This window comes from Varroa jacobsoni, unplaced genomic scaffold, assembly GCF_002532875.2.
Source record: "Varroa jacobsoni isolate VJ856 unplaced genomic scaffold, vjacob_1.0 scaffold_1133, whole genome shotgun sequence".
Classification (NCBI taxonomy): Eukaryota; Metazoa; Arthropoda; class Arachnida; order Mesostigmata; family Varroidae; genus Varroa; species Varroa jacobsoni.
Window position 1 is genome coordinate 217,095 of NW_019214035.1, and position 17,739 is coordinate 234,833.

At 42.5% G+C, this 17,739-nt stretch overlaps 1 protein-coding gene across 1 annotated transcript in view; it reads left to right on the top strand.

Annotated features, from left to right (window-relative positions):
* Positions 1-12,327, top strand: part of LOC111266971 (uncharacterized) — a 29,806-nt gene extending 17,479 nt beyond the window's left edge. The window contains exons 8-11 of the mRNA XM_022844881.2: positions 2,462-2,662; positions 5,065-5,518; positions 5,913-6,200; positions 6,585-12,327. Of these exons, the coding sequence (XP_022700616.2) occupies positions 2,462-2,662; positions 5,065-5,518; positions 5,913-6,200; positions 6,585-7,186 (1,545 nt within the window). The 3' untranslated portion in view covers positions 7,187-12,327. The remainder of the gene's footprint in view (positions 1-2,461; positions 2,663-5,064; positions 5,519-5,912; positions 6,201-6,584) is intronic.
* The last annotated feature ends 5,412 nt before the right edge of the window (positions 12,328-17,739 follow it).

Sequence of the window (17,739 nt, forward strand, 5' to 3'; positions counted from 1 at the left end):
ATAGAAATTTCAGTATATAGAAATATTCGCTGAGACCGTTTGACACATTTTGATTATAATAGATGCTCTGTGATTATAAGAGAAATATAGGTTTTCGCTAAACTATCACCGTACCCATCTTGTAAGCCATTTTTACCATAGATAGTTAATTCTTATGATTAGTTGATTTTTGGTATTTTTCACCCACTCACACTCACCGAAACTTGGAACCGAGACATTACTCTGTATGCGCAGCAAATGTCTGTCGTATTAACTATGCTTGCTAAGATTGCTTCAATAGCTGGAGCCTACTCCCGTCCTTAAACAAGAATTGATCGTCAAAGACTTCTGAAAATCAGCATTTAATTAGGTAAATTTAGGCTGGATATATGTAGGCAACGCGAGACTTCACCAAAACCTATTTCCAGTCCATTCTACGGAACTGTTCCTCGGTATCAGATCAGTTAACTGTTCTACTCCAATACCATAGTGGGCCACATCTCGAGTAGTTCGCCAGACTATGATGTACTGATGATCAAATCTAACGATATAATTAAGATATTAACATTTGCCCCCCTCCGGACGCAATGAGGCGACTGCTGTTTGACGCTGGTGTCCGCGTACTTGTGCCGCTAACGTTTTCACGGTGTTTTCAGCATTTCAAAGTACAATCGAGAGGACGCACTTTCTTCAGGACGATCATTATGTGTTTGGAGTTCATTCATGCGTCTCTTAACCTCGATGATAGCAAGACATAAGACTCGAAACATTATGATTGCCTACCGCAGGATGATACTAACGTAGTTTTAACCGCTGTTGGTGCTACTGTGGTGCTACCGAAGTTCGCGTGAGCGTTTGCTGACGGCCAATGCTATTACAGTCGCTATCCGCTAGGTTTCATAGTGGGTGACAGTTTTCGCCGATCAGCCGACTCTGGATTATCTATTCTAGGGCGGCTGTGATTGCACTATAGTGTATGCAGCTCAGCGGTACCCGCTGTCAGTCAGTGTCGATTTTGCTGCCTGCTCGTAAAAAATCTAGCTTTCCCGTCGTTTCCGTCTCCACTCGATTTCGCTGATGGGTACGGCGTGTGCGGGTTCCATGTGGATGTACTGAAAGCATTGACGACGACCGAGTGCGCCACGTTAACCGGTATGATCAGCGGTTTGTGGCGGCAGCGGGCGATGACGTTATTAAACGGAGTGACTATCGGCAGCTGACGCTCGCAAATCGTTGGGAAACTCCATCACTCCAGACGCCATTAGGATCGCCTATTTCTAACTGTAAATTGCTAGGCACTATTCGACAGGTGCTTTTTAGTGTCGAGCTATTAATGTTGTGTTGTTTTACTCTAAGCACGATCTGACAGACGTTTCACTGTGTGAAATTAGCGTGGTGAACTGTGTTGATGTGTTTGAGTGTACCATGGTGACGAAAACATCCCTGTTGGTGCAGGGGCTATACAGGTCGACGGACGACGCCCAGAAATTGTGCAGGCTGCCTATCTGATCCCCCCCCCCTGCCCCCCACCCCTTCCTCACCCTATTGAAAAGAACCCCTTATGCGCCGCGGAGCGCACGCTATGTTTGAGCCTGATCACTAACCGCCATAGAGCCCCAATGGCTAAGTGCGCCCATGTTCTAGAAAGTCACACGAGAAGATCGTTTGATGCCGGTAGGAGAGAATGTGTTAGAAAAAGTGATGTGGCCGATTAGGAAAACAAATACTATCATCTACTGGACGGTGCCAAACAAGCGCATTTATAAAATCAAAGGTGTACTAGAGTGCAGAAGTGCAGTGTCACTGCGTACGTCTGACCAGTCTGTACGCAGCGTTCGCGTGTTCGTTTACACATTTGATGGTTTCTCTATCAGAATCAATAAACTGTACCTACATCTACTGTATATGTTTCGTCTCCCAACGAATACATATATTTACATACATTTATATATATATATACGTTATTTTTTCTGCACTTTGTAAGTATGTCGGCTGAACCATGTGAATAGCGGTCGCGCCTTTACTTGTTGTGGAGGTCTTGGACCAGTTTCATGGACCCTGAGCCCATGTCGTTGTATCATTATATCCGATTGCCCTTCGGTTACAAACAATGTAGGTGGCAACAACTGGCCAAGCAGATGTTTCAAGATGCTTGGTCGGTTACGGAAATCTTGGAATGCCATATCGAAACGTCGCCGAGAAGGGTTGCCGGCTCGGTGTACGGGGAAGAATCCCGAACACATCGTAGAGTTTCAAGTGGGTAATAGGGTACCACTGTTAACCGTCTATCGTTGTCTAGATCGCAGTGCTTTATTGCAACCATTGCTTATGTTGTAAGTCACTGCCTGGCTAGTTAGTTAGCGTTCTGTTAATATTGAACACCGTTGAAAAACTGTTACAGTTCAGAGTGCGTATGAAAGGCCACGGGTACTAATTGACGATGTTCTATCCGTATCTGCATTATTCGTGATTTCTATTGCAGAATTCGTTGCGTTCGCTTAAGACTCGGTCGATGATCCTGTCTGAGCTTGATTGGCGTTCGAAATCAGTCGATATTATAAGCAGACTTCCGACTGGGGTTACAAATACGAATGGCGAACAGGGAACGCAGCTGGGCGTACACGTTCTCAGTGTACAGAAGCTTCCGAATCTAGCCGATATCGAGGAGACGGTAAAACGTCAGGTAAGTTGTGGAGTAAATGGTGGACGGTCTAAGCTTCAATTATCGGTCAAGTTGTTTTTGGTGGGCCCGATTTGAACTCGAATCGAAGGCCGACCCAGGTGAGTCCATTTAGAATCGTTTGGTGCTTTACAAACGGATGGGTCGAACCGGAACGGCTAGCAGTTATCAGAATAGTGGTGCTGGGCCCAACTATGTCATCTGAAAGCTTGTTCTAGTCACTAGGTAAAAAATAGCTATGATGCACAGTTAATCTCATAGCCTGCGGTTATAGTTTTGCTTGGGCTTTTTTAATCTAGCCAGGCAGTACGTTTCACCTTGAATTACTTGAGTTGTGCTTTAGTCCTACGTTATAGCCGTGTGTATTCTACCTCGCTTTCTTCCGATTAGATCACTATGCGCGTGCAGGCTGAGCCTTATCCCTACTATAATTTCCAATTGGTCGACCAGAGAGACGTCATTCAAGGGTCGTCTTGAATACTGACTAAACGACAGTTTTTTCGAGCGATAAAACTCTAGTGGACGTAGAAAAGAGTATGACAGAACTTCTGAAGTTCTGCTAAATAACGTAATCTCGCTATCGATATAAGAAAAGAATGTTAAGGCCAAATTCGAAATTTGCAGTTGTCAAAATTGCCTTACTTCTGACTAAATTCGTTCCATCTTGTAAAAGGGCTCGATTCTGACAAGTTCCTCATGCTAAGCAAGCGAAAATCTGACATTGTGCTTACTGTTGAGAACTGCATTTGCTAAATGATTATTTGTGAAAAAAAAAAAACGAACAGGTCAATGTTTGTTTGTAACTTTTTTTTTTCTTTATGGCTGCAAATCAAACCATAATTTCGGCCATATTTCTTGTTTACTATGCCGTTTGTCAATATCGAAAAGTCATAATATAATCGTTAGCCAATATATGGTATCACGTTAAAAGACGTTGGTCCTATTTTTTCACGCTTACAACCATCTTAGTTACTTACGCGAAATAATGCTCGCATATACACAATCTAATGTTCAAAGGACGACACTAGCCAGATCAATGATCTTCTAAATCTGCCCCTGAATGCGGTATCGACCTCAACTAAAAAATATCCATTGTACTTCTAGCACTTATAATGCGAACTCTGAGACCTGAATGAAAACAAAAAAAAAGAGGCTATATTAAAGATAAGTCGTGTTGCTTTAAAGTTTGCAAAGTTTCAGAGTTTCAGATTCGAGATGGCTCCAGTGGAGGGTGACTCTGAGACAAGTGTTTGTTTATTTGCAGCTTAGTTATTATTAGTGTTCGTGAAGTTTTTTCGATCATTTTCCCTATTAATTCTCAAAAAAATTATTATGCCATTGGCCTCAATTTCGAAATAGCCCTGCCCGGCAGAAAACTACATACAGCCATGAAGGGCGTATTAGGAAAACTACATTACTGCCAGTCGCTCACGTTATTTTAGCGGCAATAACATTTTGTTGACGTGGCCTATCGTAGCAACATCTTCCGCGTAGGATTCACATAAGTGACGACAAGTCTATAGAGCTGGCAGTGCGAGTTTAACATCTAACATCGCTCATGTCAGGAGACAAATAACACCAAACAAAATGGCGGCGTCGACAAAAACAAAAAACAACCCTTCAGTACGGTATAATACGATTACGAGTACAGTTACTAGTGATTTTATGGCATTGTTGTACAGTGGTCTCTTTACAATTTTTTAGAGAATAGGGGCAAAGGGTGCGTCGTTTAGTTACACGCCAGTTCCACCCAGAACGCCATCTTGCATAAAATCATATTGCAGTTTATTGAATTTATACTGCCTATCGCTACCCGTAATGTACCGTAGATGTAATTATATCATTAATATACTTTTCATATTGGAAAACTAACGCGTTTTCGTCTTGGCAATTTGGTGCAGACACATAATGGTCTAAACTTGAATAATGATTGCTTCGTGCTCGTAATTCATAAAAGCCGAAACGCTTAGGTAAAATAGTGATCATGTATTGATTATATCTGTTGATCAGACCTGATCTCAGTTCAAAATGCAGAAATGATTGTTATGACATGCTGCTAAGGTGTATTTACTGTTGCGAAGCAAACACTTACAGAAACAGAATTTGGCTATGAACAGTCAGAACTGATCCTTTCCTTACGGGCCCGTTTGTCCGAATAGATAGTTTGTTGGTCGTACTAGTAATTTCTTATATGCTTTGTATTTCTTCTGCACTTGCCCATTTTGCATGCGAAACTTGTCTTGACCTATGACGGATTGAGCCTAGAATTTAACCTTTCTATAGATCCCCACTGAAGCACGCGTTGAGGAAAAAAGAAAAAAAAATACCTAACATTTTTGCAGGACAAACAGATATCTCAGTCGGCTTTTTCTGATCGTTATCGTTTGTCTTCTTGAATTCATCAGGGTTCACTGAACAAAGCGGATCTAGTTAAAGCTGGTAAAAAAGTGCAGAAAAAGAACTGGGTGTGCTGTTTCCTGGTGCTGACGTCCAAGAATCTGTTTGTATACAAGGACGCACAGAGCGGGCAGCAGCCGACCCCTGGCGAAGGTGCCCTGAGTCGGCTTGCGCTCCCCGGCGCGCTCATCGAGTGGTGCCCCGACAAGTCGAAGCGTAAAAATTGCTTTCAGGTGAGCACTATACAGGGGCAAAAGGTGCTCTTCCAGGACGACAACGTCCAAACGTCGAAAGAGTGGTTCGAGTCCATCAAAGGATGTATCATCCACCTACCGCTCGGCTATGATATCTCGGGCGAGATCCTAAAGGCTAGGACGCCACAGGGTCGAGAGTCCAATGCCCGCTTGGGGGGTATAAGCTCCGCTCCGCACCATAATACTGTCGCCAGGGACTTCTCTGTTGGTGAGTGCTGTGTTAGGAGAGATATTCAAATCATTAGATTTGGCTAGAGATACGCTGTCAGAAAAACCGCGTTGATTAATATAGAAATTAAACCGATTATTATTGTTACTTTTATCTTGTGTGAAGAAACAGGAAGATTACCAACTGTTCCTTTATTATGAGCTACCGAGAAGCGTCCGATTGAAGTTACACTACAGAGAGCTGCATTGGATTTGTGCATTCCAATGCGAATCTGACGTATCACGATACCAATTTATATAACATTAATATTTATTGTACATTACACATAGAATCCGTGGCCCTGATTAGCCATACTGTGTATGGGATTCCTCTAACGATGCACAATATCGTATATCAATGGTGTGTTGTACACTGTTTTCGCTATTGTCGACAGGCACCCTAACCAAAGATACATTGAAACGGTCGAAGAAGGTGTTACGATCAAAATCGATCAAGCTACTTAGGCCGTCCAATACTCTACCCGGGAGCTCGGGCACGAGCCATGGGTTGGTGGCTGCCAGCCCGGGGGGGCTGGGACCGCTTGAGACAGCGACGGGATCGGAAAAGGGCTCGACAACGGACCTCGTCACGCTGAGTCCCAACGAACGCAAGCGAAGAATTGGCGACCGACTCAAGATGTTCTTCATGAGACGACCTACCCTCGAAATGCTCAAAGAAAAAGGTGCGGCCGATATCCCGCTTTATTTTTGAACATTGCGTACCCACATTGTATAAATTATCCATATATAATTAGTAATACCCAAATATGTACACGATATAAGGAAGAACACAACGACACTGACAGTTATAAAAAATCGTCTGACCCTTTTGCGAGACTTTATATGTATATATATATATATATATATATATATGTATATAGAGCGATTGCGCATTAGCCATAGCTGAAGTCCATGTATCACGTTAATACCTTAGAAGCACAGTTGCGCTAGCGCCGTCAAACTACGCCTTAATCTTCTGGGAAAAATTGTTGTTTACACCTCTAAAATGCCTGCTTTTGTTTCGTTCTCCGCTTCGTTTCGCCCAATATATATCTTCGTACCTATAGGAATTATCAAGGATGAGTTAGTTTTCGGCTGCACGCTAGCGTCGCTCTGCGCGCGGGAGCATTCAACTGTGCCGCGATTCGTAGTGCGTTGCATTGACGCTATTGAAAACAAGGACATGCGAGCTGATGGCATCTATCGGGCGTCCGGTAACTTATCCCAGGTACAGAAAGTCCGGTTCAGCATCAACATGGATGACTACAGCGTCTTGGACAAGGAGGAAGATGTGCACGTGCTCACGGGGGCGCTCAAGATGTTTTTCCGCGAAATGAGGGAACCCCTATTGACGTACGCGCTGTTCGACCGTCTGCTTGAGGCCACCCAAATCAAAGAGAGGTCACCAAAGCTGGCTGCCTTTGAGGCCATTCTTAGCGAATTACCAACAGTAAATCGTGACACGTTGCGTTTCCTTCTCGAGCATCTCCTTCGAGTGAAAGAATACAGTTCGGAGAATCGGATGCACATTCAAAACCTAGCGATCGTCTTCGGGCCGACTCTTCTTTCATCAGCTGATCGTATGAGCCGAAATATCGCAATGGATACTATTCAACAGAACCAGGTTATTGAATTTATATTGGTTGAGTTTAACGTGTTATTTTGTTGATCGTCAACTGCTACAACCAATACTAATAGACGGAGGAATGGACAGCCAGCAAATAGGAACTGAAAACAAGCAAAAACTATAGTAAATGAGGTAATGACATCAAGCTGCCTGAGATGTTCCCAGCTACCGAGTGCGAATGAGCTAGACGGGGCAAGAAAGAAACAACAAGCTGAGTGATCCGGATTCCTAATGACGAGGGCCAAAATAGTAACGGAGTTAATATAGGGACCGGTGATAGATCATGGATTGTGAATGGTAAGCAATACTGAGACAAGACGAAACAGTAAACGGTTGCATAGAGTGAGCGTTGAGGTGTTACGAAAAAATCAGCGGACATGACGGCACAACGAAGAGAAGACGATAGGCTTGCGCTTGCCGAAAAAGGTGGAAGGAGGAAAATTTAAGTTATAGAATTTACATCGATCGATCACCTTTGCATTACAATAAGACGGCAGGATAACCAAGAACAGGAGAGACACAATTAGGCGCTGAAGCTGACGCTGGGCAGCTTCGTCCACTCTCACAAGCTCAACTGTAAACCTTCGACGAATTGGTTAAATAACGCCTGGTAATAATTGAACAATTAGAAACCAGAACCGTTTGTACACCTAATAGCATTCTAGTAGTGCAATGACACGATTTGCGTCTTCTTCATTGTTACTCGTATAACTTGGTAAAAGGATGACATCTGATTTGTTCAGGACCGTTACGCTATGCGGACCCCTAGGCTTAACTGCAAAGTTGACTCATGTTGTGGGTAAATCACAACCGTCTGCCCTGGCGAAGAAACGAATTTACCAAGAAGAGAAAGTGTTTCACTCGTTTAGGCTTAGGCTTTGTGACAGCTCTGCACCGAACGCTGCAAACGTCAGCCTAAGTCGGCGGCAAGTCAATAGGGGAGATGCTTAATTAGCAAAAATGTTAATATAACGATATCTTCGCCATTCTTGAAATGCTCTTTCGAGGCTTTTTACGATAAGACGGGAAAAAGCAATGAGAAAGCGTATGCCGTGTGTGTAGTTCGTACGTACGCACGCACGCATGAAGCCCTCCTCAAAGGCCAATACTCCATTCGTGTTCGCATGTCGCTTATCCCTGTCAAATAGCGACAAGTAACGCTAATTTTTAAAGTGAGGAACGCCGGAGATCTCATCCTGTTAATTCGTCACTGGCGCGGCGTGCTCTTCAACTCGATCTGAGGATAATGTAAACTAATAGCGATTGATAATGATGGAAAATATCCTTCAAACGTTTTTCGTTTCTGTTATAATAAGGTAACTGATTATTAGGATAGGGTGATTATGTTAAGTGGTTGGTTGATTGATTGAGCCTGATAGAAATCAGGTAATTTGTACTCATCAGTTACACTGGACCTGCTTAGAGGAACGCCTCAATGCGAACATTACTACAGTTGTGCGTCTCATAGTCGGACCTGAGCTGACATGTGCTCTAAAAAAGATGCCGATAATGATGATCATGGACAGGATGGTAGCAGTCGACGTTGGATTCCTAACCATTCGACAAACAGATTACGGTTGAGTAAAAAAACCAAAAAAAGGACATTTTGTGTCCGACTTCCCTCAGTAACATTCGATTCGGCAATCGACATAGAGAAATGATCATATTGTCTGTCACTAGAATTGCACCGCTACACCTGTGTCTAGTCGAGGTGGAATAGTATCTGTCCTTGGAAGGTTTCACGCAGATTATGCTCATACCATCCGACGCGGATCTAATCTAGCTACATAATCTTATTTATTCGTCTAATGCAGTTGAATCAGGTCTAAGCAGCAGCAGCCAGGCGTCAGATCTTTGGCGTTGGGACAGCAAGCAACTTTGTACATAAAAATAGAAGCTTATTTGACGGATGAAGTTCAAGTTGATGTAGAGGATGCTGGGCGCGGGTAAACATCTCACAAATTAAGTCTTCATCTTAGTATGGCCAATTTGTATGATTTCGCGGGCCTTTGCCTAGTTAACGGCCGAGAGCTCGTCACCAAACGTCCTCGAACGATTCCTGAGTGGGGTCAGTTGTCGTATGGGGAAATACCGGGTACTACCATCAGCGTCTGACGGCGCCAGTTTACAGTCGTTATCAGCTGGCAGTATGACGTAACTGCCCACCGCCACTGGAATTGGTTAAACATATTATAAAAGTCGAATGCAAGGATGTAGACAGACAAATTCAATTTAGGGGCCCGTCTTGTTGTATAAGGGCAATAGAGTAGCGGTACGAATGATCATTACAAACGAGATAATACTTTGTGTTTGTTCGACGTTTTCAACAACAAGAACCCAGATGGTGGTTGGCATCGGTGAAATAGTGAAGTTGATTTCTAGCCAAATATTTTTTTGCTAAATTTCCACAGGACGATGCGCGCTGGCCATTAAGACGCGCTAAAATGTACTCGCAGCTACGTATGTTAGGACAGCTGATGATATTAAATGAATCGATATATTTAATTTGTATGTGTTAGATTAATTTAAGAAGATCGAACGTTTGAGCTAGGCGCATAGAGCGGACAATAGACCTAGTGGAGATGTTCTTCCAGCATTTTATAGAGTTATATATATATATATATATGCAGCAAGCTTTGGACAGGCCACACTTATCACTACGTTACCGTATATCAACACAAAGCTGTAAGTAGCTTTTCACGAGCAATGATTTTCAAGATCGCACATTGAGTTCCTATGAGAGTAGCAGTTAGCTGATATGGCAATGTATCTAGTGCAATGAATGTAGATTATTGTTAGGACTCCAGCAGGATCAGTTATCCTTTAATATTAAACACTGCGAGCGCTATGATGAGGACCGATATGTTCAATTGGGGGATCAATCACACCCATCAAATGCCAGCATGCCAGAGCGAAGAACGTAGGAGCTCGTTCCTCTAGCCGCCTTTAGCTTTAATCGACAAAGGCCACTGTCAAAACGAGTTCTTCGAAAATAGTCTCTGACTATCAGTCCCCACAGATGGAATGGCCAGACAGAGATCGGAAAGCTCCAGGACGGACCAAATCAGTAGAAGCGTTTCTCCCCTAGTTTTATTCCACTTCACGTCCGGCAGCGCCGTTAGGCATTCCATCGAAACGCAGTTTATGCTCGGGTGCGACGTGTCCCTAAAATTAGCAGGCAAATACGTTACCCATTAAGTTATTAGGGGGGCACTGTTTTACCTGCGCCCCCGGAAGCATACCTTGAAGCGGCACAAGCGGGTTGCCGCGACGACAGCCAATAATACATTACTATAGGTATATATATGTGTGTATGTGTGTAACAAAATGAATAACACACTCATAAGACGCATACTGGCGACGCTAATGGTTAAGGATGGGGGTGTTCCTTGTAAAATGCTGCGACAAGCGGCCAACAGTCGCAAGTACAGAAGAACCTAGAAACACCGAATGTGCGAAGTGTGAAGATAATACAAAGAACAAATATATTATGAGAACACATATTCCGGTAAGGGCTTCGATTTTATGAATTCTACGCGGAAAGAAGGGTCGTCATGATGGTTGAGTTTCCGACGTTCGTTTTTGGTGATGACAAGGCCGGCAGATATATGCAGACAAACATCAGCAGGCAGACCGCAGCGATTACGCAGAAACACATATACATTATAGCGACATAAACGCAGACAAAGCAAATTAGAGCTGATATATGAAATAGATAATAATCATTATTATGAACAGTAGCAGAACAGAGTTTAAATATTGTGTAGAAATTTCGATTTGTATTGTTTATTTGCTTCTGAGCTTCATAGACGCGCAACGGACATGCGTGTATGGATTGTGTGCGCTTACCTTCCAGTTACGCCTCCCGCCCCCTATCGAAACGAGCAACTATTTTAATTGAAATATACGCCCTCTATACATAATGATAATGCTCAATGGCCATGCCATTGTCCACCAGCCATTCAATAGACGCGTAGAAAGTATTGATTTTCGCGTAACAGACGATTACCATTACTCCCATTATAACTACTACGCTAATTATAATGTTAGTTATCAGTCTTGGTGTTATTGCAAAGTTGACGTGAAACAATAAAGCCGACCATGTTGCAGGAGAGGCGACAGAAGCATGTAGAGGAATGAATGGGGCAAACGAAATTGTGATGAATGACATTATTATGTAGAAATAAGACTGTAATAAGGAGATCAGCAAATGTAGCAAGAGAATAATAATATATTCTGTTGTACCTGTTCGTTCAAGGACAGGACTGATCCTTAGTTTAGTTAATATAGAAAGCGGTTCCAACGGACGCCGAGCCGAAAATGGCCAATTTTTAAAGTTGCAAAATTGCTCTAGGTTACCCACAAACCAATGTAGATATGAATAGAAATAATCACTGATAATTCTGATCGCAGAAACATATATGGCAACAAGCGAATAGCGACGACAGAACGGTTATGATTGATGCAACAGTATCTATTAACATACTAATGATAAAATCCGATCGAGCGGGACGCTAAGTGATGGCGGTAAGCGTACAGCATGCGCGTTCCAAGTGTCATACACCTTGTTCCGTTTTTCCAGACGCTTTGGCTAATAGTATCTCGGACACGATAGACTGAATTCGATCTTATATTCACAAGTACGAGCAATGGCTTGAATAAGATAGAAACAATAACTAGTCTTATAAATGTCGTTAAGCGTTTTTTTTTTTTTTTTTTCCTTTAAAAACAAAGTCACTGATGAATGCTAAGATTACACAGGTGGCGATGTCCATTTTCTATTACATTTGCCCGGTGGAGGATTGAACCTTTATGCTAAAAATGAAAGGTGAACCTACTAGAAAGGCTATGTGACGATGGAGAGTCGAGTGGTGACAGGGCAGACAGAGGAACCTTCCGCACGAGACACGGGGGCCAGCTATATGCATGAACAGCGATCGCTTGGTAGCTTCTGTCTGGGGCTGAGAGCGAACGACAAAACACAGATGTAATTTAGAGCAATTGCATATTTCATTGGGTTGTCTAGCATTAAGGAAATGGGCCTGTATGTGAAAAGTATACATTTTACCCCGCAGAAACCCACTGCGACAGTAGCAACGGCTGCAACAACAACAGAGAAGTGGCACACAAATGAAAGATAAGAAAATCATTGAAAATAAAAACAATGTTAATTTTAAAGGTGACTCTTGTTGTTATCATTGATCAACTTTCATTTTTTTAATGATAAGACAACAAACAGTAGGTTAAAAGGGACAAAATTTGGTAAACATCCGTTTAGTATACCTCGAACGGGCAATTAACTATTCTGTTCGCACGTTTAATAACGAAATACTGTATTTTGGAAAACAATTGAAACTACATTACTAACGGATACCTATAGATTTTTCTATTCACGGATAACTTCAAACGTATTTTTCGGAGAGCTTAAATAAAAAAAAACTAGCTGAAAAGCAATAAGAGGAAAAATCTACTGATGATTATGAGCTGGGTGATAGCCAGCGTAAGCCTCATTATTATCTAGTGCAGTAAAATCAGAGCTGAGTTACAGTTTTTCATTTCCCTATTCGAAGATTCCTTATACTACTTTTGGTGGCGATCAGATCCTTAGAAAAAGCTCGGCATTTTAAACAGCTCCAAGTTCACTACGTATCGACTAATTAGTTTAACATTTTTCCCCGATCTAACTGTGGAAAATCAGTGGTGGCAATTGAAGTATTCAGCATAAACGGTTCGGCAGGGGCCCTGTTCGCTTGATGTAGCAGTATGACCACTCGTTGATATTGCAACTAAACGAAGATACATTTTGAAATGCGGTTAACTTTCTGCCACTGTTTTCTCATATAATATATAAATATTTTTTTTACAACTATCTACCCTAGCTACCTACAACACCAGAGCTTACTTCAATGACAAACCATCAACTTCAGATCGGTTTAAAAGGAGAGCATTTCTACATTCTGACATTAACTTACTTGATTTGGTATTCTGCTGCCCTAATTTCGACTTTCTATTACATCCTTCACACACTTTCCATTACTTTAAATCTAATTTTTAATTTAATTTGAAATTTTTAAAAAAATTATAAATATTTTAGCCCGTTTTTCACTAATCAATGCTGCGTATGCCAGTACCTTGTCGTAGACAGTTTCCTATCCCTACTAATGAACCGTTGCAGTTATAAAGTTTCGATTCCTAGCGAACGCTTTGCGAAAAAAAAATGTTCAAATGACCGGTCACTAGGACAGAACAGATTATCCGGCATCATATACTTATGCTTCGATCTATAATCTGCTTTTTTTCTTTTGTTTCGGCAGGCCAACTTTGCTTGATAGGATAATTTCCCTTTGCCGTAATTGCCAAACCCATTTCAGAATGGTGTCGTTGCCCGGCTGTGTCCGCGCTTAAACCCGGCTTGTTATAGTTGTGATAATCGAACTTTCTACCAATACGCTATCTGAAACGACTAGAGCTCAAATTTGACTTTTTTTTTTGCACAAATAATTACTTTTAACAAGATTCCTCTTCCTTTTTAGTCGACGTATAAGATGAATTTATTAATGTAGTGCTCATTTCCATAATTTTTACTCTGAACAATCTTCTACATGGGCGTAGTAATGAAAGATTTGTAGCTGGCTATTGGTCACAGCTAAGTTAGAGGCCAATTTCTGGGCTTATATTCCCCAAAGTTCGCCTTCTGGGTCCTGCTGTCCAACACTTCACATATATTTTATTTCGCAATACTGTGTGCTCTGTGCAGCAGGCGTCTAGTACGGTATTTTTACACGAATAGCAAATGTTCTATGCCCTGATTGAATTTGCACCCCAAGGCTCTCAGACAGGTGCTAAAGGTGGGAGTAAACCGGAAAGCAGGTAAGAATTGAAGCTGCCTTAAAGCAATGGCGAAGGTTCGCTGCAGGACACTTCCTAACTGGCTGGCTCCTATTTCTCTGAGCCATACCGTAGACTCGCAGCAGCTTTACGTATATTCAAACGCGGGGTTCGTGCTTAGCAAGCGTCGCATTTGCCAGGGGCTCCCTGAACTCATTGCTTCTTTTGCCCGGTGCAAGTGGTCGTCTGTCGTTTTCTAAGCACAACACAAGAGTGTGCATGTCGTTGGTCGCCTTGACTCTCCCACTCGAAAAAAGGCGACGTAGAAAGCAAAGCATAAAAATGGAAATAAACTGAAGAAAAAATAACATTTTTGCCAGACGATCCTTTGCCAACTGATATAGACACCAAGCCGAGTAAATCTGCCTTGCTACTAAAGCAATCTCCCAAACGACCTTTCCCCCTGCAGATATGTCGTTGTATTTGTTTGTTTGTTGTTGTTGTTGTTGTTGTTGTTCAGTTTCCCTTAATTATCTGGTATCTCCCATCGTTCAGGACGTTAAGCAGGCGGAAAAGACGACAAGGAAGATTTGCTTATATTTTGGGCGGAACGCCGATTATCTCACTACTCCATGGATTAAGTTCGTCTTGCCAACGAATGATATGGTCACAACCTGTATTCAACGGTTACATAAAAGACTTATTATTGTCCTCTTCATATGAAATTTGTGTATCAATATAGCTCCCATTTGTACGATTAGTAAATCTTGCAAAGATCAACACCTCTCGCGGAACGGCGTACATGTACATACGAAACACATTATTGCAACGATTCGAAGCAGCCGGTTGTCAGGCTCTGCGTTTCCAGGTAGCAGTCTACTGCAAAATAGATCGGTTTCCGTGGCGTTTTCATTTCTCCTGAGATAGGAAGAACTTGAAACCCGCCAAACCAGAAAACGAAAAAGGAGCAGGACGTAACAACGTATTAAGCCCAGTGGTGCTATTCGCACATTTGAATTCCTTCTATACTTTTCCGCGGTGGTTCGCTATGCGAAATCTTCGTCCGGGCATCCTACTCACTCTTCGCGTCACTACTATGAGAATGCTCTGATCCTGGGTGATCCTAAAAGAAAATCCATCCGAGGCAACACACCGTGTTTTGCTAAGGACCCGAGCAAGGATAGGCATTCATTTGAATGCTCGGAAATGCAATAGGAGGAAATGGCTCGACTGTGTCAGGTATGGTTTTTCGAGCAAAAGGAATTAGTATTTAGTCTATGATACTTTTGGTTTTTTTTTGGAGCCACTAAAACTATAGTGATTTTTGGTATGGTGGAGACGGATTTCGAATGCTAGATTTAAGTAGCAAGTGTAAATGGATTCATTTTTTTAGCGTATCTATTTAAGCGTATTTGCAAGGCTGGTTGCGTTTTAAGTCGCTCTTACTCTGTTGTATTGTATCCCAATTAGAGCAGCTTGTCGCCCTTTCCTTAAGGCTTGACGCATCGGTCAGAACACTTGGTGTCATCTATAACGTATGATCATCAGGGACAGACAGGTGATCAAAATCTTATCAGCGTTTAACATTTCTACCTGTCATTTTGCCTCCTCTAATGCTTTATTTCCTATAATTACTGCAATCCTGCGTGGAGTAACTGACATTAGGGCCCTTTGCCTCCAATAGGACTTTTCTTTCCCTTTGCCCCCTTTTTCCCTCCCTAAGTTTATCACCTTTGTTTGCTTTTCTACCCTCCAGGCAATATCCTGTTGTTGCGAATCAAGTAGATGACGAAGACGTCTGAATGAGGTAAGGACGCATTCAGCCGAATGATGGCAAGAGTCTGTTTACGCGGAGTGAGTCCCCGGTCCTGCGTACAGTGGGGTTTGCGATGAGCCCGAACGCCGACGGCTTCCAATTGCTCCCATACAATTCCCCTTTGTTTACCAGAGCAGGTGAATTCTCCGTCTTTTGACCATATTAACTGCCTCTCTCATTCAGTCTATTTTCGTTCTCTCCCACTAGTCCTCGTTCCCTCCCTTTTCAGTTGACTCTGAAGTCTCCAAATTCATAGGTTAACAGATAGTGCCAGTGGAGCGCAGCGCTTTCCGAAAGCCCCGACGTTTATGCCGCTGCAGACTGCTGGTATGAAATGGCCACAGACGGCCGTCTACTACAGTTGTCTTGAAGATCTCAACCCTAGTAGCGTGTAGTAACAATTGTTGAATTCGTGGGCAATAACGCAGTACTGCGCTCGTGAGGACCTCGAAAAGCAAAATCAAATGTTATCTGGCCATGTGCTTCGTGCTGGACCAGCAAAAAGAGGTGCGGTCTTAATTGAGCTTTTAGCAACAGTAGAAAAAAGCGCGTGGATCTCGCAGCCAACAGTGACTGATTGCAACCGGGATACGCGGTGTCAGGCGTTGGGAAGTTGATGGAGAAGCTTTAGAGATAGGAGAATTTCGAATGGATAACCTAGTGTTTCGACTTGAGCACTGGGGGTGGTCCAGCTTTGTCTATGCAGAGGTGCATTTAGAGGTAGGAGGTAAGGAAAGGAAGTTGGATAGAATCAAGTCCTCCGGGTATGCTTGAAGTCCACTGGATGCCAACGCTATGTTTGTGTATGGTTCTACACGTCCCAGCATGGGTTCTTGTCGGCATCAGGTCGCAGGTCCCAGATTCGTCTTTGATTTCCGCCGTGGGCATGGATGGCTGCGGGAAAATCGTGAACAGATTCTCTCTGGGCTCCCACCTTGCCAACCTATGCCAGCCACAACTGTTTCGATTGCCATCAGATGGAATTATCTTCATTATTATCGCCTCGATTGCAACAGCCGCTTTGGGTGTGGTATCGGGTCTTTGGCTGGAACTCGAAGCCAAATAAACGCGAGAAGCATCGTAGTATAGTTTTCAGCTGGACGTTTTCCCAGCAACAGTCAAAGTTTAGATTGGGCTGGGACAGTATTCGCGCAGCTTATTAAGTGAGTCTTTGCCAGTTTTCCGTACAAAATTTGCCCTGTTTAGCACTTCGTGACAGGGTACCCCATAATCGAGGTGTTACTGCCATTGGGGTTGTGAGTGCCACAGATTCTTCTACCCTTGTGCTGTATGAGATGGCGTTTAACCATTTGGCGGTTGATGGGCTCGCCGCATAGTTTTACTGCTTAATTCAGCATGAAGTGATTGACTAGAAAATATAATGCACAATTGTATACCTGTCGTTGAGAGCTTTATCCACTTTATGAAACATATGAATATAGTACGTTCCCGGATTTAATGAGATGGTTTATAAGTAATTTGTTCCGGTGGGTAAACTGTACAAATAAAGTGCCCGTAGACAGCTAACGAATTTTCTAATAATATATAACTTTAACTGAGGAACGTATTGAAGCTTTGTTAGAAATACTTTTCTTCAAGTTACTAGTTGTGTAAGACATCATAATTAAGATACAAGAGCGACCCATGATAATTTGCCAAAGAACAATGGGAGTATTTAAATATAATTCACTTTTCTCTGATCACAGAAAGATCTAAATTTTTTTTTATGGACATTTTCGGTGCTGAAAAATCGTGTATGTCGGTTAACGTGTCTATTGTGTTACCAGAAATCCGGTGCGCTTCAGCATAGGATCGACAGTGGACAATGTCGACTTTATGAGAAAAATATATATGGTACCGCTATGCATTTTTAAGATTGTCTACTAAATAACTTATTAATGCCATTTTCTGCCCAATATGAAGATGTTCCATAATAGCTATAAGAATATAT